Genomic DNA, 26625 nt, shown 5'->3' on the forward strand with positions numbered 1-26625 from the left:
GGACATGATGTGTATGTTGATCTCTATTCCAGTTTTCTGTACAGATTCCGGAACTCTCGGAACCGAAGTGATGCAAAACTTTTTTTTATTGTGTGTATTTTGAAGTCCTAGCCATGCTCTACATACCTCATCAATATGAATCAAATCGGTGAGGGCAAGTACGTACGGTCCCTTCGTCAGCATATTGCTTTCTGCCTGTGACGTAGGAAACGTTCTTGCTTCCTACTGGTTTACGCGGTACGTTGCCGAAATATCGCAGAACGTATTTTGTATTTCACGTGACGAAATGCCTCCTCAGCGTGAAACAGCAGGAAGTGAAGTCACGTCAACGTTGGCTAGCTCGTCCAGTGTGCCGGCGGCTTCAGGTCGTCCTCGCATGTGTACGTGGAGCGAGCTGGACAAGTTCTGTGACATCATGACATGGAATTTCATGTCACAAGACACTCCTAAACGTGGAAGGCAGACTCGTACGCGTAAAGCCACCTTCACACAGGACGTGGCATTCAACGTACAGTGCTGATGACGTCTTTACCGTGCTGTTGAATGCGGAGAAGTGACCCGGCTTCTTCATACGGTACTTCTACCACGACATGATCACATGCTACCGGACGGCGCTCTAGTTGCAAGTATCTGCTAACGCTTGTGCAAAATACGTTGTGACCCGTGCAGAAATTCATTGCCGTTCTTAGCACTGGGAGAGTTCACCCCTCTGTTCTGAAGGGGCGGCCGCTTTGTTTGCTGATGCCTGATGAACTGTGCACTACATCGTTATAGGCGGCCATCTCACTTGTTAGTGTGCTGATTGTTTAATTTGGCATTATAGTCAGAAGCCACTCAGTTGTAGAATTATCGTTCGTACTCGCATAACCTGTTAATACAATTGATTTGCTGACTGTAGCTGTTAGGCGTTCTACTAAGTGTAGGCTTCAACTGTTGAAACGCATGACACACAATGTTCAAATCAGACTTTCTGGCGAGAAAGTACAATGAATCTAGTCCTACAGGAACCCCTGCTCGATTACTGAACTGTTAGATACCACCTAAATTTTAGCTAGACTCGAGTTGATTTTTTTACGTAAATTGTATAGTTCTTACCTATGGATGTTCATAGGTTTCTTATTGTCAGACACAGTTTTCCCGTAAATATATTTTTGTGTTTTATATATCGATATGTTATCTGGTATCAATCTTACACCAACAAAATTAGCACTCAGTATATTAAAAGTATATGATCTGAGAAGAAGTCTACATTAGATGCAATAATTTTCATTCTTCAGTGTTGTATGCAAACAGAATATCTGTCTCCATTTATGATTTTGTTAAGTTTACTATCGATAATGGAATCTATTTTATAAAAATAACAGGAAGTTTCCATTTTTTAAACATTCAAAATTTGCAACCTTCATTATTAATTATTAGGCCTGTAAATTTTCACTTAAATATTTATTTTCAGAAAGTAGTATATAATAAAACTGGGAACAGTTTCAATAACCAAAACTGTATTCATGCTACTTGGATTTACTATCTGTTCTTGAAGGTTCTGAAACATATGTTCATAATATATATACACTCGTGTATACAATTTTTTGGGGCAAAGTGCGTCAGATTTTGGTACTGGACTTCATGAGATTAGTCCGAATTACTCTCGGGTTGCTATCACTCAGTTTTTCATTAAGTTCTTTAAACACAATGTGAAAATGATATATTTTCTACATTGTTTATTTAAAAATTTGTTTTTAGTAATGATGCGAAGTGCCAAACAAACACCGATTGTGAACTGAAATTGTTAATTCTTCAGACGAAGTAAATAGTAACACCCAGGATTTCATTATATAGAAAACTGCGCAGTAGTAGTAGATCGCTAGACGCTGAAGCTATCTTGTAAAGGTAAGTACTTGTTTTGAATTTAATGTAATGTAACCTACCTTTAACCCAGAAAATTAAAGCTGCAACATGAGAACATTGCGTAGCATGTTATTACGAAGAAGTAATACAATATATTCATTGAGGAACATATAAGATTGGTTCATTACAGGGGTAAGCTTAAGAATCAATATTTGTGTTATACTTATAGCGATAACAATAGTAACACCAGTACTAGTGGCAGTACTGGTGTGTTATTTACATACAACACAATAGTAGTACCATTGAGATGGATATATAGGAACGCTGAAGAAGTGACAATTCTATTAGATGGAAATATTAAGAACAATCCACTCACTTAATTTACGTAAACATTTTGCTTTGATGTAACGATATTTCTGTAGACTCTCTCCCTCACAAGGCATCTATTGCGGAGTGGTGTACAGCTCTTATCCACTTTGCTGCAAGCCATTCAGTAGGGAAACCGTTTAAACACGATTCATTAATAATCACAAACATAACAGAAGCCAGTGTTTTTGTTTACACTCCACTCTGGAGCTTAGTAAGTATTATTCACTATACTAAACCCCCTTTCACACTCAGCGGAAAATATTGGTTTTATTTGTATCCTTTGCATCAGATCCCATAAATTTTTCGAATTAAATTTTCCTTTTCCACTTGCTTGAACAGGCACATTTCCTTAATTAATTTTACAACAACAGAACTGTCACTGGTTGAAGGCACTAATTTCATGGTTTTACAGGTAGGAGTCGATTTTGGCATCACCAAATAACATCAACTTATTTTCTTTCTGTGGCCAACACATTTTATTTAAAATGTCATACTGTTTCAAGAATAAATTATCACTACCAATGAAAAACCTTGCAGTTGTGCTGTCCATTAATCCTTGAAGCTGGTACTTGAAATTTGTGAACAATTCAATCACTCTGTCTGAAGGTTCGAATGATCCTTGAATGTTTTAGTAGCTAAATATTCGACTTCAGCAGCTTATGTAATCTAATGACTTTTCAAGGGCAGAGAAGGCAGACTTAGTGCATATCAGTGATTGCAATGAAAATCAACCAAATGCTCAGAATTTTTTAAGTTGTTCGTCACTTGTTTTTAAGAGACACACACTCCCTCGTTCTTTAGAGACAGACACTTCTCTCTCTCCTGCCTTGGCCATTCAATATGTAAGCAATAGTAATTCTCGTTAATAATGTGTCAACATGAAAATTTGTGTTTATTTTAAATAATAATAATCATTATTTTCCCAGTTAATAGAACAGGCGTTGAGTTTTTGTAAGTACTTGTAATGTTTTCCGGAAAAACAGTTTGCCGACGAACAATTAGCAGCCGCTTTTTACATCTCATGGAGATCTCTACTGACGGTAACAAACTTTTTCAGAGCCTGCAGTTATTAATTCTCTACAAAGTCCGATAACTTGGCGCGATCAATTTGACACGCCTGCAATAATTATTTTTCACGCGGTAGCGAATTATTCAGGCAGCAGACAACGGTTCGACACATTTCAGTCTCAAAATCGCAATAACTACCAATATTTGTCCTTTGCCCCATTTTATTCTTCCTCTCGGACTGAAAGGGAGAGTTATAATGTCCCCTATATCGAAACAATTCAGAGCCTCCAAAACACGTGAGTTTTAAAAAGTAAGAACGGGTCGTATTCTATAGATATGAGATACGCTGTTCTAAAACCGCACGCGGTCGCTTGTAATATCTCTACATTCTTTTCTTCCCACTTTCTGCAACCTTCAGAGAAAGATTTTTCGATTACTTCCTTTTTCCTATCATTCAAAATAGATTCGCTCTTCAAGTGAAATTTGCTCCTACCATGATCACTAATTTTATCATTTAGCTTTTTGCTGTTGTTTGCATTGAATCCTTTGGTAAAAGTTAGCTCAATGTGCGTTTTACTGTCTTTAAGAGCACCGTGATTTTGTATTTCCTGGAACTGTTTGATAAAAGCCAGAGGCGATTTCCTTTCCGTTTTTGAAATCCGGCTTTGTCGACACATCCCCCGATTAGTGTAATACACTTGTTATTTTCAGTAACAGATATCAGTTCCAATGTTGCAGTTTTTTACTAAGAAGCTGTAGTATTAATATTCCTTGAAGTTGAAGCCTGAGATTCGAACTGGAATAAATCACTGTTATTACTTTCCGTAACTTTACGCTTTATCGTCACAAATTGAACCACTCTGACCAAGAATAGAACACTAACTGTTTCAAGAAATTGAAATGCAAGCTACAGTCGTAATGGCTGGCGCAGAACTGCTGGAAATGTGACCCTAAATACCAAGCCATTTAATGAACCTGAGAATTGTTTACTGTTTAGCTTACTTGGTATTAGCAATATGGATTCTTTTGCTTACATCTCGCTCTCGTACCGCGTACAACCCCCGTCGAACGTATTCTGCGTCTTCTATTTTCAAAGAGCAGTAGTAATACTTACAGTAAAAAGAAAAAAATAGTTCCCTGGCAAGGAAGAAATTCTTCTTTGAGAGGCCGGGGAACTATTTAATGAGAGGGGAAAATCCTCTCATCCTCCTCCCACCCCCTGCCACCCTTTTATTCGAAGACTAATGACAGAGCGCATCTGCGTAAAAATGTTCGTTATAGTAATTTGCACTTTCGGCGTTGTACAGGCACTATCTTTCTTTAATTGTATCTGTCAATGCACACAAGACATCCTCTGTCGCTGGCCTAGGTAGCCGAGCGGTTCTAGGCGCTACAGTCTGGAGCCGCGCGGCCGCTACGGTCGCAGGTTCGAATCCTGCCTCGGGAATGGATGTGTGTGATGTCCTTAGGTTAGTTAGGTTTAAGTAGTTCTAAGTTCTAGGGGACTGATGACCTCAGAAGTTAAGTCCCACAGTGCCATCCTCTGTCCACGCAGCCGTGATGCTCTTTATGTACACCCAGACATCAAAACATTGCCATGTAGCTCGTTGACGTTAAAATTCACGGACCATTTGAGGACTGCTAATAGCGCAGAGAGTAATTGGCCAATGGAAGATAAACTAACTCTGAAACCAAAGATTTCCTCCAATATAGTGATAATACAGAACCTCTGAGAAAAGGGACCTTGTTTTAGGGCACGTTTCTTATACAACTTTGACGAGTGATTCAGTTGCGTTCTGAAACGAAAACAATTCGCAAAGTGAGTTTAGAGAAATATGTGTAGAATCAATCAAGTGACATTCAGTTTCGAAACTGAGCATTATTCGCTCTGTGAGTGCAGAAGACGATGCAGAAGTTATCTTTAGGCCACATCTACTCGAACGTCAAAATTCAAGACGTCATAATTACTCGTAAAGAGCCATGAAACATGTTTGTTTGAGATTTGTATTCCTGACGAACTGCAGCTTCTTTTTCATCAGTCTTCCCCTACGATTTTTACCCTCTACAGTTCCCGCTTCAACCATGAATGTTGTTCCCTGTTGTCTTAACATGTGCTATCACTGTCCCTTCTTTTGGTCAGTGTTTTCCATATGTTCGCTTCTCCGCCGATTCTGTTGAGGACTTCCTCACTCATTATCTTTCTTACTTACTTTCCTGACCGCACAAACCGCAGTTGGCTTTTGGCTTCTTTAGATGTCTCCTCCAGAGCGTCTGGTCCTTGTCATCTTTTTCCCTTGCTACAAGCATCTGAAGATTCTCGGCCACCTGGTCTCTGCACCTCAGTCTCCCACAAGATCTTCATCCATCGGCTTATGCTCTCGTACTTCTCTCAATCTAGCATCCTCTTCTCTTCTACAGACATGGCCGCCACATCTCAACCTCCTTGCCTGACTCATAAGACATTTTCCTAAGCTCCCTAGTTTTCCTTCTACGCCATTCTCCTCCCTCAGAAACTGGTCCAAATTTCTTTCACAGGATTTTATTTCCAAAGACCTTTATCGTTCTCCTGTATACCGTACTTCTCTTTTATCCTAATTTCTACCCGATATAATAATACAGCTCTTATTATAGTTAGCATATCCTTATTTTGCTTCCTCGAAAAAAAAATGGATGACAGTAATTAGTTGAGTGAAGACGCTCTGGATGTCGCTTTGATCCTCGCTTCTGTTTCTAATTTCTATGTTGTTTACTATATTCTACAGACAGTTAAACCCATCTACTTTTTCAAACATGATTATCAATCTGAAGATTTCCCCTTTATATTAGTCCTGTAATTTCTTTCTGCCCTCATGAATTTAATTCATCGTCATTTACCTCTAGACCCCTTTTTTTTAAAAAAAAAAAATCCTTTCTTGGCAGGTCATCTATATTTTCAGAGATTAACTCTACATCACCTGCAAAGCCAAGTATATTAATTTTTATTCCTGTGTTAACTACATTTTTTAACAGGCTACTCATTTTTCACCATCGTACTGTAACAATAATCACAAACACTGCGATTCTCTTCTTTTCCAGTTTCTTCACAGTCCAGAGTTCTTTGCACCCTCTACTCTGTACTGTGTAGAATGATTATTCCATTTAACAGGCCCTCTAACTGTCCCATCCTTTCAGTGAAGGCAGCAATGCCATCAGCAAATCTTATAATTAATGTCCTTTCACTCTGAATTATAACCCAACTATCCTATCCTCTGCTTCCACCATTGGTTATTCGAAGCACAGGTTGAACAGTAGGGGAGAAAGACTGTGTGCTTGCGTTATGTCTCTTTCATTGTGAACACTTCTTTCTTGGTCTTCCACTCTTATTGTTCCCCCTCGTATCTAGTGCGTACTGAATATTATCTGTCTTTCATTACAGCGTGCACCAATTTTTCTGAAAATCTCAAACCTTTAATTCCATGTTTCATTGTCAGACACATTTCCTAGGTCGACAAATTCTATGAAAGTATTTAGATTTATCATACACCTAGCCTCCTTTACGAAGCCTCATTGGTGCCTTCATCTTTCCTGAAGCCGAAGTAATTGTCATCTAGCAGACCCATTCATCTGTAAATAACTCTTGTGATTGACTTGGGCGCATGAGCTGTTGAGCTGATTCTGCTCAGAAGTCACTCCTTAGCAGATGTAGCCACTAGAGCACTGGTAAACACCCGTGAGCGATGTTCGTTCCCCATCATCAGTTTGCACTTGATGTGGGAGCACGTTGTCGGCCGTTTCCTCATTTGTCGTCGTGGGAGTGAGTACTCTCTGACTAAAGGAAAACGTGTTAGGGAGTGTATCATGTGGCTAAGGAAACATGAACTCACAGTTTCGTCACGACGTAACACCACTAACTAATGTCAACGACGTTTCTTTCCAGAGTGAGATTCATACGAAGAAATGTCGCTGAGGCAAATCTGTGTTTGCAAAATGCTCGTGGTGTATGGAATTTCTATGTTTCGGATGTTTCTGTGATTGTTATAATCCAAGGGAAAGCACCAAATTTTCCTGAAGAATAAATATAAGAGTAAAATAAGAATAAATTATAAGAATTAAGAATTGATATAAGAACAAAATATAAGAATATGAGAATTTAAAAAGATTGTGATCCCTGAAAATACCATACACATATATAATGAATAGATGACACGCATTGTCCAACCTAGCTATAATTTTACAATTAAGATAACGCCCTTGTATCCTTAACTTGATAAGAAACATTTGTATAGTAACCTTCTACGGACGTGGGTAGATAAAGGAAAGAAATAAAATAAAATAAATAAAAACAATTATCGTGTTTCGGACTTGGGACACAAAACTAGCTGTGACACTAGCCAATGTGCCACTAGTTGGGGCGAGCTTCTCTCACGCTAAAAGGCATCTAAACTACGTCGAAAACTTTGACAGTCATTTTCTCAGAAATGGCAGAATATCGCCGGCCGGGGTGGCCGAGCGGTTCTAGGCGCTACAGTCTGGAACCGCGCGACCGCTACGGTCGCAGGTTCGAATCCTGCCTCGGGCATGGATGTAGGTGATGTCTTTAGGTTAGTTAGGTTTAAGTAGTTCTAAGTTGTAGGGGACTGATGACCTCAGCAGTTAAGTCCCATAGTGCTCAGTGCCATCTGATCCATTTGGTCGAATATCTACTGATAAGCCGACAGGCGTTTTATTTTGGCTCCTGTTCCACGATCAGAATTTCTAGGAAGTCGGGTTATGGCACTTCCGTGTTCTCCTCGTGAGTCACTAGGAGAGTCAACATCGATGATATTCGGTTACTTCCGTCAAGCTTCGCGAAGTGTATTCGCGCTCTGTCGCACACAGGGCTCTTACCTACCTGGCCACCAGCAGCCGTGCGTCGCGGACTTCGGCGAGCGTCAGCCGGGCGCACTCGCGGTGCGAGCCCAGGAGCAAGTTCAGCTGCGTCACCACGAAGGTCGCTGCGCGCACCGCCTCCTCGCTGTCTGTAGATACCGGGCGACTCTCCTGGCACGTGCACCTGCACACAACCACCGTATTTGCTGGCGACGCCTATACTAAAAATTGTGGTGATATGACTGTTTTTGTTTTCACGGCATTCCGCTTGTTTTTAGGGACGTGGAAAATATATCGATAATGTATCCATTTTACTGCCTTCTGAGCTCCGTGCATATGGTTTATATTATTTTAATAAACACAGCAACCAGCCACTTTGTTATGTATTTGCATTTAAGCTAATACGCATTTCGGGCTTTCACTCATCTTCAGTTAACATAATACATATTCGAAGTTTATTCAGTACATACAACGTAGACAGCAAATTTAATACTGCAGTCGCCCTGTGCAAAACAATAATTTAGTTAAATTACTAAAATTCGTGAGTTGCATGTTTACGATGTACTGCTGTTTACGTGTATTTACTTTCTACCCTGCTTGTTGTTATGCCGATTTCCACCCTTACGGATGTGGCAGCAAGATTTTTCTTTTCTTCTGTTTTGCATAAAACACACCAGTATCCGCCATGTTGCCGACTGACTTCTTTGTTTACATCCTAAAATACATCCATGGTCAAAGATTACAGTTTGCTTACAGGTTATGTTATGGTTGAAGTTGTATTTTGCTTACAGTTTCTGTACGACTAAAAATAAATAAAACTGTCTGACATGAATGTGCTGAATACATTAATAGTTGTTAAATAAGTGGGTTAGTGATTGTTTATGTTATATGGTGTAATATATCAAATGAAAATAATTTAGTACATTTTGTATAGAGGAATTAATATTACTATTTTTCTTTCCTTTTTCCTCTCATAGTTGGAAAGATATTTATAAACAAGTAAGACAGAACAATAGGTTTACGTGACGTAGAACCGTTTAATGTACCAGATGGATTCACACTGGTTTATGTTTTCTCATAATCCAGTGTGAGCCCATCTCATGGCTGTGATTAGAGTGTGGTTACGCAAGCTTATTATGAGCATTTCTTACAAAAATAACTAAACATAGCTACCAACATAATGTGTCTAATTATCTCAAGAATTTAGTCATATAACCGCACACAAAGCACAACCATGAAAAAATAATGTAATCTGATGTGAGCCAATCCAGTCCATAAAATAGTTCTGCATAGTGTTAATCTGTTGTCCTGTCTTTATTGTTTATAAATGTCATTACAACTGTGAGAGAGAAAGAAAAGGAATAAGAAAAGAAAGTAATGTTAATTCTTCTACATAAAATGTACTACATTATTTTTATTTATTATAAAATACCATATAACATAAGCACTCACTAATACACTCTTTTAATAACCACGTAGAATTATCAGCACTCTGACATTAAAAAATTTCAGATATTTTAAGACACACAGAAACAGTAAGCATAATATAACTTTGACCATAGCAGGACCTGTAAACAAAATGTAAGTGTTGACCACAGAGGTATTTTCCCGACGTAAATAAAGACGTCAGTCGACAACATGGCGGATTCTGTGCTGTTTTTGTGCAAAACAGAGGTAAAAAAAAGTGTTTATCCCACGTCCATCAGTCGTATCGCCCCAATACTACTCAGTGCAAAAAACCATACATAAATTTTCATGTTTTGTAAAAATAAAACTGAACACAATATCGTTCGATACTATTATTTAGAGAGAGAAAGTTTTATATTTATGAAGAAAATACCTTTGAAAACAATAGAAATATGATTTTTCAATATACTTTCTCGCCAAATGTCCTTTTAACCTAAGGAACAGGTGATAGTTACTGGGCGCCAAGTCAGGACTATAGAGTGGGTGGGTGATTGTGTTCCACTGAAACTGTTGCAGGAGAGCAACGGTTTGCCGAGCGATGTGTGGGCGAGCGTTGTCATGGAGAATGTGTACACCCTTGCTCGATATTCCTCTTCTCCGGTTCTGAATAGACCGTTTGATATTTTTCAGAGTCTCACAGTAACTGTGAGCGTTAATTGAGGTCCCAGTGGGCATAAAGTGGACCAAAAATACCCCTTTCCGATCTCAAAAAACGGTTGTCATGATTTTACCGGCAGACTGTGTTTGTTTGAATTCCCGCGGCTTTGGCGAAGAAGAATGCCGCCACTGGCGTGATTGTTGCTTGGTCTCAGGTGTAAAGTGGTGTGCCCAGGTTTCGTCACCCGTGACAATTGAGTCCAGAAAGTTGTCCCTGTTCGGCTGCAAGGTGGTCCTCAGTCAGCATGCGTGGCACCCATCTTGCGCACACCTTCCCGTAGTTCAATATTTCCGTTAAAATTCTGTGAATAGTGCTTCGGGAAATCTCAGGAACCAACGTGCAGAGATCAACCAGGGTGACCCGCCGAGCCGGCCGGTGTGGCCAAGCGGTTCTAGGTGCTACAGTCTGGAACCGCGCGACCGCTACGGTCGCAGGTTCGAATCCTGCCTCGGGCATGGATGTGTGTGATGTCCTTAGGTTAGTTAGGTTTAAGTAGTTCTGAGTTCTAGGGGAGTGATGACCTCAGAAGTTAAGTCCCATAGTGCTCAGAGCCATTTGAATCATTTGATCCGTCGATCTTCACGCATGTTTTGCTCAACCTTCAACACTGTCTGCTCAGAAATTGACGGTCTCCCGTTCCTTTGTTCGTCATAAATTTCGGTCCGACAAGCTGCAAACTCTCTACACCACTTACGAACATTTTTGACTTTCATGCCCGATTCACCATACACTTCCGTCAATTGGCGATGGATTTCAATCGGCGCAGTGCCCTTGGTGCGTTCAAAAACCAAATAACTGCCCGCAGTTCGGACTTGGCGGTAACATCCTACGGGAGCTCCATTCTCAACAGCTGCCAAGCCAAGACTGATCTTCTCAGTGCGGCATGCGCATGTTTACACACAGCGCGTGAAGCACTCGTCGTAACAGTGTAACCAACTGCCACACAAACAGAGTTGTGTACTTACAAAAAAATAGGAGACCTAACTTTTGGGATTGCCCTCGTATAATTCCAGTGTGGTTATGGGGTCATGCTGACCCCAGTGGCACTGAAAAAAAAAAAAAAACACTCCGTCTACAGGCGACAAGTGGCCCATCGGGACCATCCGACCGCCGTGTCATCCTCAGAGGAGGATGCGGATAGGAGGGGCGTGGGGTGAGTACACGGCTCTCCCGGCTGTTATGATGGTATTCTTGACCGAAGCCGCTACTATTCGGTCGAGTAGCTCCTCAATTGGCAGGCTGAGTGCACCCCGAAAAATGGTAACAGCGCATGGCGGCCTGGATGGTCACCCATCCAAGTGCCGACCACGCCCGACAGTGCTTAACTTCGGTAATCTCACGGGAACAGGTGTATCCCAAGTGGCACTAGGAGGGTTAAATATTTGAGTAGAGCGGAAGTAAACACGAATTGGATGGTTAGCAGCCAGTGAGATGAAGCTCACCAGTGTGGCTCGACGCCGGCGGAGGCGCAGGTCCTGGCGGCGGGTAGCTCCGTGAAGAGGCTGAGTCCTCGCGCCGCCTGCGAGGAGTCGGCGGAGGCGGCCGCTTCTGCGGCGGCGCGGCTGCGCACGCGCAGGGAGTCTGCGTCGAGCCCGCGCGGCGCGTGCGCCACGTCGAGCAGCGTGCGGTGCAGGTCGAAGGGCGTGCTGAGGCGGCGCGCGTTGCGCCGCAGGTTGGCCGCCGCCGCCGGGTAGCGCTGCTGGAAGCCCGCCGGCAGCAGCACCGACAGCATCGGCAGGCGCTCCTCCAGGCGGCCCTGGTACGTCTCGCGGATCGCGCCCCACCGAATGCCGTGGTCGCTCATCACCACCACTATCTGCGCGCACGCCCAACACTCGTAAATGCAAAGCAGTGCCGGCAAAACTTATGCAGTGATATCAAAGCTACATCAAAGAAAATCTTCGTCCTTCCCACCACCTCCCGCAGGCCAAGGGCCGTAGTTAATATCTACGAAGATTGTTCAATAAGTAATGCAATACATTTCTTTCCCTGTCAGTTTCGGTTGAAAAAAAGTGGGATTTCTTGTGGGACATCCTGGAATATTCCCGCTTCAGCCCCTATAGTTACAAGAAGTTCCCATAGGTGGTGGCGCCACGTAACCTTCAAAATGACGTCTGTAATGGAGGTCCGTTCAGAACACAGAATTGTCATTGAGTTTGCTTTGGTGGAAAACCAGAGCACTGCAAATATTCAAAATGTCTACGGAGAGTTGTCAGTGAACAAAAGCGCTGTGAGTCGCCAGGCGAGGCGTCTGTCATCATCGCTACAATGTCACGCATACCTTGAAACTTCTTTATTTAAATGTGTGTGTCCGTACTTAAATTGACTGAACACCTTATCCTCAGCGTCTTCTTCCCCTCCCTCACCATTACCTGTGCCACCATCTATGTCCGCTCCACTGCTCCTCTTCCTTATGACTTCATCTCCCACATTGACCGCACCTTCTCCACCTATGTGATTGCACTCCTGCTGCCCTTCGGCGGTGGCATCAGTTCCTCTCCACGATCCAGGGTGACCTTGTTCCCCTTCCCCAGCACACCCGAACCGAAAGTGCCACCACCTCAGACGTTGTCACTGCCTCCGCCAACCTCCTTGTGCGTATCGCCGTCGCCGTCGCCGTCCTTGACCCCACAGGTAGCGATCACCTCCCCGTCCTTCTCACCATAACGTCTGCTCACAGCCCCCCCCCTCCAGCTCCACAACCTGCACCCCCTCCTAAGACCGTCCATGACTACCACCGTGCAAACTGGGATGCCTACCAGGACTCGATCTCCACCCAGGTGGAAAGCCACCGTCTTACCTATCGCCATCCTGACGACATCATCCACGCCTCGTCCTTCCTTCAGAAGGTAATTACTGACGCCGTGGAGGCCCATGTCCCTACTAAAACCATCCACCCCCACTGTCCCACTCTCCCTCGACGGGCTATCCTCCTCCTCCGTGAATCCCGCCGCCTCTATCGCTCCTTCCTGCGCACTCGTGACAGGGATACACTCCAACGTCACCGGCAAATACAGCGACACGTACGGAACCCTATTACAGCAAAGAAACGCCGAGACTGGCGCCAGACCTGCACATGACTCGACGCCACCCTCCCTATCAACTCCTCCAAGTACTGGTCTGCCTTGCATCGCCTTACTGGTTCCCTTTGCACTCCCCACTACCCCCTTCTCCATAACGATCGCCCCATTCCTGACAACCTCAGTAAGTCCCACCAGTTTGCTTCCCACCTTTCTGAGGTCTTCTCCATCCCAGATGATCCCCACTCTGACTATTCTCTTTTCCCCACCGTCATGGAACGTGCCGATACCTCGGTCGCTCCACTTGCTCCTAGTCTGCAGTACTTGCAGCAGTTGCTTCCCCTCCGACATAAACACTCCCATCACAGCACAAGACATTAAACTTATCCTCCGGTCCAAACGCAACACAGCCCCTGGTCACGACTGTGTCATCTACCGCCACCTTCGAGAAAGCCACTTTCCTTCCTGACTGTCCTCGCCCATGTCTATAATGTGATCCTCTCTACTGGCTTCTACCCTGACCTGTGGAAGACCTCCCGCATCCTCTTATTCCTCAAACCCAACAAGCCCCTTTCTGCCACCTCTTCCTATCGTCCCATCTGCCTCACCTCTGTCTTCAGTAAGGTCTTCGAATCCACTCCCTCCCACCGTATCCATCAGCACTTTACTCAACACCACCTCCTCCCCTTTACCCAGTGTGGCTTACGACCCTTCTTCTCCGCTGAAGACCAACTCCTTAATATCGTTCACCTTCTGTCCCTCCAGCTCAACTCCCGTTGCTTTGCCATTTTTGTTTCCCTTTACCTCCAAAATGCCTATGACCGTGTATGGCATCCCGGTCTCCTCTTTAAACTCCAAACCTACGCCCTGCCTATCAGTTTTGTCCATCTGGTCGCCTCCTTCCTCTCGCACCATCCTTCCTATGTCTCCCTCCACAACACCAACTCCCGTATCTTTCATCCCACTGCTGGCGTCCCCCAGGGCTCTGTCCTCTCCCCTCTCCTTTATCTCTTGTATACGGCTGATATGCCCAAGCCTCCCCCACCAGTCCACCTTCTCCAGTATGCTGATGACACCATCTTCCTGGCTCTCTATCCTACCCTTCAACAGTCCCAATGTACCCTCCAAACCCACCTTAACCAGTTCACCACTTGGTGTAACCAGTGGTTCCTCCGTCTCAACCTGCACCACCCGCTCCTTCGTCTCCATGATTTCTGCCACACCCTTTATGGTCGTCCCATCCAGCTCACCCCCACCCTGAGATACCTTAGCCTCACCCTTGACCGACACCTCACCTGGACCCCTCATCTCCAGACCATCCAGCAGAAAGCCCATTCCCGCCTCTGCCTTCTGAAACTCCTGTCTGGCCGGACATGGGGATTGCATCCTTCTACCATCCTCCACACCTACAAATCCCTCATTCATCCTACACTCTGTTATGCCAACGTTGCCTGGATCTCCACACCCACCCGCTTTTACAAGGCCCTCCAAATCCTTGAACGCCATGCGCTCCGCCTTGCCTTCCGAATCCGCCTTCCTCCCCCCACAGGGCTCCTGTATGAACTGATCCCCTTCCCCCACCTCCTCCTGTTCCTCCAACATCTCTGCATCTTTTACATTGTCTGCAGGGTTGATCCCCCCCACCCTCTGGTTTCCTCCTTCCTCTCCACACCCCACCTGCTGCTGCGCCTCTATCGCTGTATTGCTCCCTCTCTCCACCTCCCCACCCTCCATCTCCTTCATCAGGGCAATTTCCAGCGCCTCCCCCTCTCAGATAATGAACTTCGCCGTGACATCTACCCTTCCTTCCAACTATAACCTGGCCTTGTTCCCCCCCCCCTCCCCAGGGCCCCCTTTTTCCTCTCCCCTCCTTCTCCCAGAGCGGATTTTCCTCCTTTCCCCCCCCCCCCCCCCCGAGTCTCTGCACCCAATCCTTGCCCCTTTCCTTCCCACATCCCTCCCTACCTGGCCCTCTTCAGCGCACCCCCCGCCCATCTCCCCCCTCTCCTCCCCTCTCTCCCTCCCTCCCTTCTTCTGGTCTCCCTCATCTCCTTGCACCTGGCATCATCAGTGTACCACATCAGTGTTGTGTTTAGTGCTGTTTCTCCTGTGCATGAAGAGGTGTGATTTTAATTGTGTGCTGCCTTGAGGTTCGCTGTCAGTGTTTGTTATGTGCTACGCCATCTGTCGATACTTTTATGCTCCAGTCATACTGTGCCTTGTGTTCTTTTAATTCTCGCAGTGTGTGGTTTTTTGTGTGCGCTACTTTTTTTTACGGATTTTATCTCCATTTTAGAGTCGCCTTTTGTTTTGTCTATTGCCTTCCATTATGTTCCCCCTTTTTTATACCTATGTCCACCATATTCTCTCCTTTGTATATTTTTGACTGTCTTCTATTGTTTGTTCTGTCTTTCAGCTGAAGAGCAGCACATATGCTGCTGCCAGCCCGCCCCAATGGGGAATTGAAATACAATAAAGGAAAATACTTAAATTGCTGAATGACTGAGAAGATGAAACTTCTACGTTATTTGATTCTGAAATAGCTGAGTAAAAGTGAATATACTGAGCCTACTTTCTCTTTACTTTTTTTTAATCAAGTCAACACTAACCCACAATATTCTATCGCAACGCAATCTGACTGCTGAAAAAAGGGTAACCTGACTTCAAATAATTAATTCAAGAGAATGGCCCTGACTGGAGAGAAATCCTAACAATGATCTATACATTTCATTAAGCACTTACCTCACAATAGTCTTCATTACGGGAACTACTGCAATACAGTGAGCGTCAATACTGCCAGCTAAATAAAAAATTCTAAGTACTAAAGCCACTTACAACTAATAGGCATGTGGTTAGCAAAGGAAAGATATTGTTGCAAACCAAATTATGTATTTTTTACCTTAATAATGTGACATCCATTTGAGGGACGAACATAAATCGTCATTGACATCTGGTACATAGGTATATAATCACGAATAATATTCAATCTCCAAGTCGAACATGAACAGATCGTTAGCCTACGTTAACACTTCAGACCTCTACCCTCCATCAATGCTAACTTCTCACATCTAACTTCCATCACTGCTGGTCCTTCGCCTCCAACTGCCCAACAATACTTCCATCACTGCTGGCGACTAACTTCCAAGTGCCCAACACTACTGGCGATTAACTTCCAACAACGAGTCCAACCAGTCACAGAGACTCTTACAAAGAAAGCGCAGTCAGATCCAATGCAAAGTGCTACACAGCGCTGCCAACACAGAAGCAGCCCACTCACAACCTGCCCGATATCGCGCGTGCCGACCAGCCGCACACAGCTCTGACTACTCCAGTGTTGGAAACCAAAGAGCGACTCCAGTGTTTACGTCCAAATCACTTCTCCTTCTCCATGACAACTCAAGGCGTCACACAAATTGTGCCGTCGAAAGGAGTTCACAAAAATTCATTGGACTGTTCTGCCTCATCCAAACTACAGCTCGGATCTCGCACCTTCCTACTTCCATCAGTTCGGCCTAATGAAGGATGCACTCCGCGAGAAGCAGTACGTGGATCATGGGGAGTTTACTTATACGGCAAAATTTTGGCTCCGACGTCGACCAGTAGAATAGTGCTATAAGAGCATACAGGCCCTCCCAGAAAGGTGGCTTAAAGAAGTCGCACTGAACGGAGATTATGTTGAAAAATGGGGTTTGGTAGCCAAAAGAGTCGGTAATAATATGGTATACTGGAATCCTAAATAAAAGTAACCTGTTTTCAGGAAAAAATTTGTTGCATTACTCATTGAACCCACTCGTCTAAATGGCACGTAACAGATGACTTTTGCTATTTGGGCTAAATTTAGGGTCTGTAGATCCCTAGGGTGACTAACCTCTAAAAACAGTTTCTTTTTCGCAATTCTCGAATCAAAAACCTATACTAGACATGGTATTGCGGTAACTACCTTGCTTTGGTTGAAAGCTTCTGTTGGCATTTTCTTCGTGTTTGCGAATTATACTAGGGCTTTCTAAAACTCCAGAAAACACAATGTATTTCTCTTTTGTATTTCCCCAAACATATTGCAACTCCTAAATGCCATTTTCTGTGCATCTACATTTATTACTGTACAAAAGTATTGTACAAAGTGGATGGTTTTATACTATTGTAGTTCAAAAAACAGTAACATGTGCGTCTTTTTTCGTTTTGATTGCTCACCTGAAACTATACGAATTGTGAAGGGACAATTATGCAGGTCAGCTTGCATTTATGGCTTTTTACGGTTTGACAGCATGTCGTCTACAAAGTAGTCAGAAGGCTTTGCTTGAAGAGTTATTAATTTTGAAAATACTTCTTCGAGAATCAGACTGATGTACGTCCTGTACTTACTTATCTCATTCTGTTGTGCATCTTCGCGGTGCTTTTCATTTCTTCCTTTTTTCCATATCATTTACCCTTCTCTCCCACCTTATAAAAAACTTTTTCATACACGAAACGAAATACGGGACATAACGGACCTCCACATATGCACGGAGAGACATTATATTATTGTTACCGTTCATTTATTCAGCATTTTGCTTCTACCGTATGTGACGATAATTCTGAAAGATTTTTGTGTGTTTTTGGATGAGTCTGCTGGGAAAGAACTTATTTGATGTGGAACTTATTTGATGTGTGTGAGCACGCACGCACACTTGTGTGTGTGTGTGTGTGTGTGTGTGAGAGAGAGAGAGAGAGAGAGAGAGAGAGTGTGTGTGTGTGTGTGTGGGTGGGGGTGGGGGGGGGGGGGAGAGAGAGAGAGAGAGAGAGAGAGAGAGAAATGGGGGCGGGAAGGGGTTGATCAGCAGGTGTTTTGTATAATAGGGGATGTTTAATACAGGCTATTATGTTTTCTTTCAGGAAATTTCTTGGTGTAGTTCATTAAGAGTTACAACTAATGTTTTTTTGCATAGTGTTGTGTAATAGTTCAGAACTTTCGTTCCTTCTGTTACTGCTTTAGTATGTGGTAGTTCTCCTTTACTGCAAGTTTTCCGCAAAGACTGTTGCATTCTCTGAGGATCTTGAGATTTGTTTCAATAGGCTATTTCAAAATAGTAAAACACACATGAACTCTGTATAAAATTTTACAGCAATAAATCAAGACCCATAGAAAATGGCCCATATGTGTCGAAACATGTTTTGGTGGACAAAAATATGAAGGACAGGGTTTAACAAGACGCTGAGTTTAAAAACACAAATTTCAAAAATGCGTCATTTAAGGATTACTATCAAATAAAATATAATATTTTACTATTCAGTTTATGGTTTCTTGAACTGATGCGATGAAAAATGAAAATAATTGAATTCATTAAGATGTTAAATAAGATTTATTAACAATCCTGTGGACACATATATTTTTTAAGGAAATAAAAAAGTTGATATTTCTGTCCATGCAAAAACTAGTATTTTAATTTTAAAGACGGCGTTACAACTATAATCAAACGTGTATGTCAGGCAAATGCAATATAGCAAACGATATGAATCAACAAAATAAATTTCGTCAATATTATATTAAAATTCAACACCTTCTCAAATAATTAAACAACCTGAAAAAGTTAGTTTTAAATAGGTTATTGGCTAATTGGTTTGCGCATTCACTTCTGAAGCTGTGTATGATATCTATGTAGGTAAGTTAGTACTCACAAAATATGATTTTCAATAATAGCACAGAGATTTGAAGTCTCTTTTTCAACAATTTCAATTTTGACAATGACCTTTTTCCACTGCTGTGTCTGATCATAAATGACAGGAACATTTCGATGTGGGGAAAATTGTGTTCGACGTTTCAAGGATTCTGGTTTCGATGTAATTACGTATGGACAAAACCGTCTTTCTGCGAAATCGAACTCTTTTCAATGTGCCACAACACCGTTGACCGTTCTTTTATGAGTCTGTGCAGTTTTACCAAATGAAATCCCGCAAGTGTGACCGGGTGCCAGTGCGAATTTGACGCGAGAGGAGTGCAGAGTTTGAGAGAATTTATATCAGCGTCCAGCGAAAAGCCCATAGGAAATAGTCTTCCACGACTATAAAGGAGTCCGCTTCAAAGTATAATGGACGATTAAAAATTTTCCGTTTGAGGGCGTTGGTGCAGCGTATATGCAATGTAACGCGCCTCCGGTACAGGTATATAATCACCAACATGTAAGAAAGGGATTAGTGTGACATTTTTGTCTTTCCGAGGTGCATCCGGTAAATGCGGAAACGTGAACTATGGCGACCGAGGTCCTGTTATTCTTTACTTGGCTGCCGACGGACAAACAACGGTAGACATCGATCGGGGAATAAAGAATTTGTTTGAAGCAGCATGTCTGTCGAAAACCCCCTTGTTGAATGATGCGAGAAGAAGCACTGCTGCTTTATAGTACCACAAGTCGCCATATCGCGAGGACCGTAATGCAGGAGTTACGCCTACTCGAGTGGTAGTGGAAGAGAATCGAGCACTCGCCTTATAGTCCTGATCTCCCCCTGTGCGATTATCACGTCTTCGGTCACTTAACAAAAAGCTTTCAAATTTCGACGATTTCTGTCGGACTACGATGTGCAGCAGGCAGTTACGGACTGCTTCACGCAGCATGACACGGTATTTCACCAAACCGGTATCTCCAATCTGCTGCGTCGTGGGATGATTGCCTCAACTCTCACGACTATTTTGCCTGATCTGTATACTGATTCTGATCTGTACGACCTTCGAACGGAAAGTTTTTGATACCTCTTATTTTAAAACCAAGTCTTTTTTATTTGACTACTTAAACTTTCCCGACATATTAACTAATAATTTCTTGTCGGGTCTGCAAATGGGTTTTACAATCGTCTTGAACTAATATTACAGCCGTCCATCTAGCCACCCTATTCAGGTGACAACAGCCGCGTGGGGTAGCCGCGTGGTCTTGGGCACCTAGCCACGGTTCGCGCGGCTTCCCCCGTAGGAGTTTCAAGTCCTTCCTCGGGCATGTGTGTGTGTGTGTGTGTGTGTGTGTGTGTGTGTGTGTGTGTGTGTGTGTTGTCCTTAGCGTAAGTTAGTTTAAGTTACAGTAGATTAAGCAGTGTGTAAGCCTAGGGACCGATGAGCTCAGCGGTTTGGTCCCACAGGAACTTATCACAAATTTTCAATTTTTTCAGGTGACAACATGGTGTTTGCTAAATCTGTCAAACAGCGTTCTCAACTGAAGATGGCGACAAGGTGGACTGGTGAATATTGTGTCAACGTGACTGTTTGATCCGGATGCATCGCTTAAGAAAGATATGTTTTTATACTAAACTTTTGTAGTACAGGCCCACAGCCGGATAGCTTGAGGAGCGCATGTGGTGGTTATTGCGGGTACGTAGAGCGAGGAGCGGTTCGCTACGTGAGAAAATATACACTACGACAGAGGAAAAACGGCGCACCACGAAGGAGTCATGCAAACAGGTTACAAATTAATATTCATACAGCTATTGACGGAAAATGCAAGATTGTAAACTACGGCGGCCGATGGACGAGTATGGGGCATCTGGCAAGGACAGTAAACAGGGGACATGTCGATACCAGGGCAAAAAGTCTTTGCTAACTTCGTGTACGCATACGGGGAGTACCTATGCCTCGCAGACAGGCGCGTGAACAATTTACGCAGATGTCAGGATTTTAGAGATGACGTGTAGTTGGGCTCAAAGAAGACCCTTGCAGCAGAACGGTACGTCGACGAAATTCTACGCCCTGTTTTGTTGCTCTTCATGACAAGCCATTCTGGGCTTAAACTTCGGCAAGATAATGGCCGCTCGCGCACACAGCGAGAGTTTCTACTGCTTGTCTTCGTGCTTCCTGAACCATATCTAAGCCATTAATGTCGCCGGATCTCTCCCCAATTGAGAACGTTTGGAGACTGTGGCCAGGCCCCTCCAACCAGCTCGAGATGTTGATGATCTAACGCTCCAAGTGGACAGCATTTGACATGATGTAGCACAGGAGGACATCCAACAACTCTGTCAATAAATGCTAAGCCGAATAACGGCTTGCATAAGGGCCAGAGTCGTACTAACTCATGAGTGACTTGTTCAATTTGTGAAGCTCTTTCTTTCGAAGTTGTAATCATTTGTTTGTCTGTAGATGTCCATCACACGTACCGATTTCCGTCCCATTCGGATAATTACTTTCTCGTCCATCTTTTTTTTTTAATTTTTTTTTATTTTACTGTACCTTGCACACTGACATATGTATCGAAGATATCTCAATTACATTTATTAACAACAATAATAAATGTTTTATGTAGAAAAGGTCAGGGGAAATCTTTGTTATTGATTATGAGGGATTATTAAAGTGCAATAAACTTGGAGTTTTGGTAAACAAATAACTGGGTTAGTGTCAACCGAAAAATATCTAAAAGTTACGAAGTCTTAAAGCAGATCTTGTGGGTTGACAAGTGCTTCTGTCGTTACTTAGCCCTGATTCAGCCAATATTTATTTGTTGACTAGGACCGTACACATTTTCCCATCTGCGAATTAGTTATGTAAATTAATAACAGAAGTGTATCACTATAATATTAACAAATATGAAATATAAGAGGGTGAGTCAAATGAAAACCTCAAATCTGTAATAACAAATCGAAATTTCGCGCTGTTATCCTGTAAGTTCGTAAGCGTGCTGCAAACAGCGTGCAGAATGGTCTGTAGATGGCAGCATAGCGCAGATGCACACATACCGTCGCAGTATCAGTATAAAGATGGCCGCCCCATTTATGACTTGCACCAAGAACAGCGTTCTGTTATTCGTTTTTTGCATAGTGAAGGTGTGAAACCTATTGAAATTCATCGACGAATCAAGATTCAGTATCGTGATGCATGTTTGTCACAGCAGCAAGTCTACGAATGGAGTAGGAAGTTCGCAAACGGTGTGACTTCAGTGGAAGATGCTCCTCGTCCAGGTCAGACACAACGAGTTGTGACTCCACGGAACATTGCAGCAGTTGAAGCCATAGTGAAGGAAAACCGCCGGGTGGCGCTGAATGACATTGCAGCATGTTTACATATTAGTCATGGGTGAGCACACCACATTGTGCTTGATGTGCTCCAGTTTCACAAAGTGTCTGTAAAATGGTTGCCACGGCAGCTGACTTCTGAAATGAGAGAACGACATGTTTATGCTTGTGAAGAACTTTTTCGGCGCTTTGAACGAGAAGGTGAAGGCTTCCTTGCAAGAATCGTTACTGGGGCGAAACCAGCGTTCACTTCCACCAACCGAAAACGAAGAGAGTGAGCAAGAAAGGCGCCATTCTTCATCACCAAAACCAAAGAAGTTTCTAACAGAACCATCAGAAGGAAATATTATGCTGACTCTCTTTTCGGACGAAAAAGGCGTCATTTTGGAGCATTACATACCTAGAGGGACCACTGTCACCAGTGCATCAGGCCCCACACTGCCTGTACAACAATTGTAACAATCACAGACCTACATTTTGAGTGTCTTCCTCATCCACCATACTCACCAGACCTCGCCCCAAGTGATTTCCATATGTTTGGACCACTCAAAGACGCAATGGGATGAAAGAAGATCCGTTCTGAAGAGATACGCCACGCGGTGCATGAGTGGTTGTGCGGACTACCAAAAGAATTTTTTCTAAAGGAATTTATGCACTTTGTAAGCCCTGGAGAACTTGCATTGATCGTGGGGGAGATTATGTTGAAAAGTGATACAGCTTTGTACCACTTCTGCGCAATAAATAATATTTTAAAAAATATTTAAGGATTTCATTTGAATCACCCTCGTAGTAAACGCACCTTGACGGCATCTCCATTTTTCGTCTATTGATGGTAGTTACCCACAATTCTATCAGAAGACCCAATTCATGAATTTACAGCATGACAACGCCACAGTCTGCGACAGACATCATCAAAGGAACTGCAAAACCTAGGAGGACTGTCTAAATGCTTGCTCACGAGATTAATTCACGTCTAAATTAACGACTCAGTTAAACGGATATGCACAGTGTATTTGTACAGCACCGAGGTTGCTGCTCACGGGCGAAGCGGAGCGCAAACGCGGCAGATTCTGCTCAGCGCTTCAGCTTCGCCCGTTGCCACGCTATTTCGAGCAAGTGCGTGGATGACACGGCTTTACGGCGAAGGCTACACATGCTGGAAACTTAGGAAGATGTATTTGCAACGTAGTGTGGCTACTCTAAGAAGCGATAGTTGCAGCATACTTTTATAACCAGGGTTTTATCACATATGTTTATTTTCAATTTTTTATTTTTCTTTCAAAGCAATAACATTATTCGTTAATTAAATAAATAAATTAGAAAGCTGTTTTTCAAAATAAAAATCAGTCGTCTGTTGCAACTGACGACTGATTTTTATTTTGATAAAAAGAATACGCACTGCAGTTGCTGAACAACAGCCATGAACAAAAACCTAAGATACTTCTAGTATAGTGAGCAGAATTACAGAAACCTGTACATTTAGGCATGTAACATTAACTTGTGGTGTTTATAAATTCCTACTCATTTCGATTTTTGTATATGTTACGTATCTGGACTTATGATTCATCATACAGTCAGGTGCGTGGAGTTAGGCAGGTTAAAATCTGTTAAACCCGGGCACTGGCAAGACTTCATCAGTTTCATAGCACAAAAAAAAAAACAACATAGGCACGCATACAGTATGATTTAGTTGCCCCTACATACCCACATCGTCTTCAAATCCACGAGCAAGATTTTCATACACTCTTGCTCGCTGTGCGCAAACTATGAGTATTAGCCCTACTGAAAAAATGAACACAACCTTTTTGAGGAAATTTAATAGAGTTAAATTTTGTACTAGGACACGTTTCCGCTAAACGCCATACTTTTCCAATTATTCAAGAATACTGTATAAGAATGACTTATAACGCGTATTTCTTAAATAATTCGAAAATCGTGGTCTTCAGGGGAAACGTACCCCAGTAACTGCATTAAATTTCCTACAGTCTTTCTGTAGGACAATTAGTTCGTGCGTAGTGAGCAGAAGAATATGAAAACGTTCTGCATGATATCTGAAGACGTTGCGGCCGCGTAAAACACAGTGGTAAGGGCAGCTGAGTCAGAGTATAATGAACCAACCATTGTAATAACTTCAAATAAATCGAAAACAGTCTTCAGTCGTTGCAAGTCTTGGAATCTCTTTGAGTAGTCATACCAAAATGTCTGGATTACTGGAACACAGTCAGTCATGTCTGATCTACAAATGACTGCCTTGAATTCCTAGAAATGTTGTGTGTCAAGAGCTTGAAGCTGATTTTTCTATAGGATTAATTTTTGTTTGATAACATGCATCTCGTCCACCATATCTGTTACCAAACGGCATGAAGATACTTAATGAACTCAAATAATTGATGATGTCGAACATAAAAAATTTTGTCACTAATTATCCCTGTTTTTCCTTAATAGAACCAGCATTAACTCTTGTTCGTCAGAAGAGAAAGGCATCATATCATGTTTGCTTGTGGTGCTGCGCATTGTGAGCAAAAAAATATGAAATCGTTCTGCATGATATCTGACGGCGTTGCGGTCGCGTAAAACACATTCGCAATGGTAGCTGAATCAATGTGCATACTGAACCAAACATTATAATTACTTCAGTACCTTCTCTTTGAAGTCAGAATATTGGTCTTTGGGTAACATTTTATAAATAACTTTTAAATTCCTGGTTTGGACAAATAGGTCCTTGAGCCGGGTGGTACGCTATAAGTCTATCAACTTAAGTTACTCGTATAAGTAATAAGGAACATCAGCAGTAAAAGGTGAGAATGGTCTGACAAATAAATTGTGTTTTTCCAGCTCATAACAGTATCATGGCATATCAAAGACATTTTATGGCCTTCAGACGATACGAAAAATAGAGCAGTTCCCATTCCGCTTTGATTGATGTGGCTATTCCACTTTTTCTTTTTTTGGACAGATGCGTAGACACCATAGTACTCCTAACGCATAATGTGAATCTTATTTAATACAAGTAGTATTGCTAGCAAACTGCCTGGCGTCTTTCAAGACGACTGTCTAGTTTGAGCGCCGTGTGGCCGTCTGACTGCAACCACGGATCGTTCTTTGGCCAAGCCAGGCATGATCCACATCTACATCTACATCAACATCCAAATCCATATTCTGCAGACTACTGTGAAATGCATAATACAGGGTACTTCATACTGCTCCGCCTATTAGGGATTATGCCCGTTTTATTTTGTATGGATGAAGGGAAGAATACTCCTTAAATGTCTCTGCGAACAATAATTAGTCTAGTCTCATCGGGTCCGTATTGTGTTTTCTTAGATTCTTCACATTATCCTGGTTCCCAAGCTTTTGTAAGCAAGGATTTTGTGGGATAGCTGTCATCTTCAAGCTTCTGCCTGTTTAGGCTTTTAAGCTTTCCCGCGACGCTCTCTCACGATTCAAACAAGTCCTTTAATCACATGACACATCCTTGACAAAATTTCTAAGATGTGTCATACGAGTGTTTTATAAGCAATCTCTTTCGCAGAACGAATGATTCCCCTCAATGCAGCGCAAGTTCATCTTCCGGCCCTCATTAACACATCACTTTTTTTTTAGTTAACAACCTGATGCTGTGCTGTACGGTACAGTATTGCCCACGTTTGTTGTGAGTGTAAATCGACATCAAAGAGGAAGGTAGTCTCGACGGAAAAAAAGTGAGACGCAATGTATAGGGTCGATTAAGGAGAACTGTTTAAAAAATTGCTGCTGAATTTGATGTTGAAGCATTTGCAGAGAGTCTTGGGTGCGTTGTCAGCATGACAGCCCCAGTAACGTAGACAACAATGTAGCCGGCCCCTATACGGGCCACTATAGCCACCAACATCACATCCAGGCCCTGCGGGTTGCTAGATGCCTGGGCCGCAGGCGCTTCCTCACCAGAGGCGTACGTACTCCGCAAGCTGGGCGCGCAACGAGCGATGGCGGCGCCGTGATCGCGGAACTATTTTCTTCACCCGCGATCACGTGACTACACATATCTGTGCAAGCACCATCCACAGCGGCGCTGTGATCACAGTCACGTGATGAAGCGTATATCCGCCCGCCTGCCTTTATAGACTGTGACGAGGCCACCAACAGAGCAAAACCACCTCTTCCTTCCGTCTCCTCGACGTCGCCTCTCCTGGAGTCCCCATCTCCGGACAATCCAAGCCAAGGCACGCTCCCGTCTCCTCAAGCTCCTTTCTGGCCGCACGTGGGGTCTGGCCCCCTCCACCATACTCCACACCTATAAATCCCTCAACTGCCCTATCCTCTGCTACGCCTATCCCACCTGGATCTCCGCCACTCCTACCTTTTACAAATCCCTTCAAATCGTGGAACGCCATGCGCTCCGCCTCGCCTATCGCATCCGCCTCCCCTCTCTGACGCAGATCCTGTATGACCTCATTCCGTCCC

General features: G+C 43.2%; 1 protein-coding gene across 1 annotated transcript in view; it reads right to left on the reverse strand.

The window, feature by feature from the left end:
• LOC124776579 overlaps positions 1-26625 on the reverse strand; it is a 349622-nt gene that overhangs the window by 13067 nt on the left and 309930 nt on the right. Inside the window, exons 8-9 of the mRNA XM_047251626.1 lie at positions 11638-12011; positions 8093-8254 (exon numbers count right to left, since the gene is read on the reverse strand). Coding sequence (XP_047107582.1) covers positions 8093-8254; positions 11638-12011 — 536 coding nt within the window. The remainder of the gene's footprint in view (positions 1-8092; positions 8255-11637; positions 12012-26625) is intronic.

The sequence above is a fragment of the Schistocerca piceifrons genome, chromosome 2, assembly GCF_021461385.2.
Source record: "Schistocerca piceifrons isolate TAMUIC-IGC-003096 chromosome 2, iqSchPice1.1, whole genome shotgun sequence".
NCBI classification, from domain to species: domain Eukaryota; kingdom Metazoa; phylum Arthropoda; class Insecta; order Orthoptera; family Acrididae; genus Schistocerca; species Schistocerca piceifrons.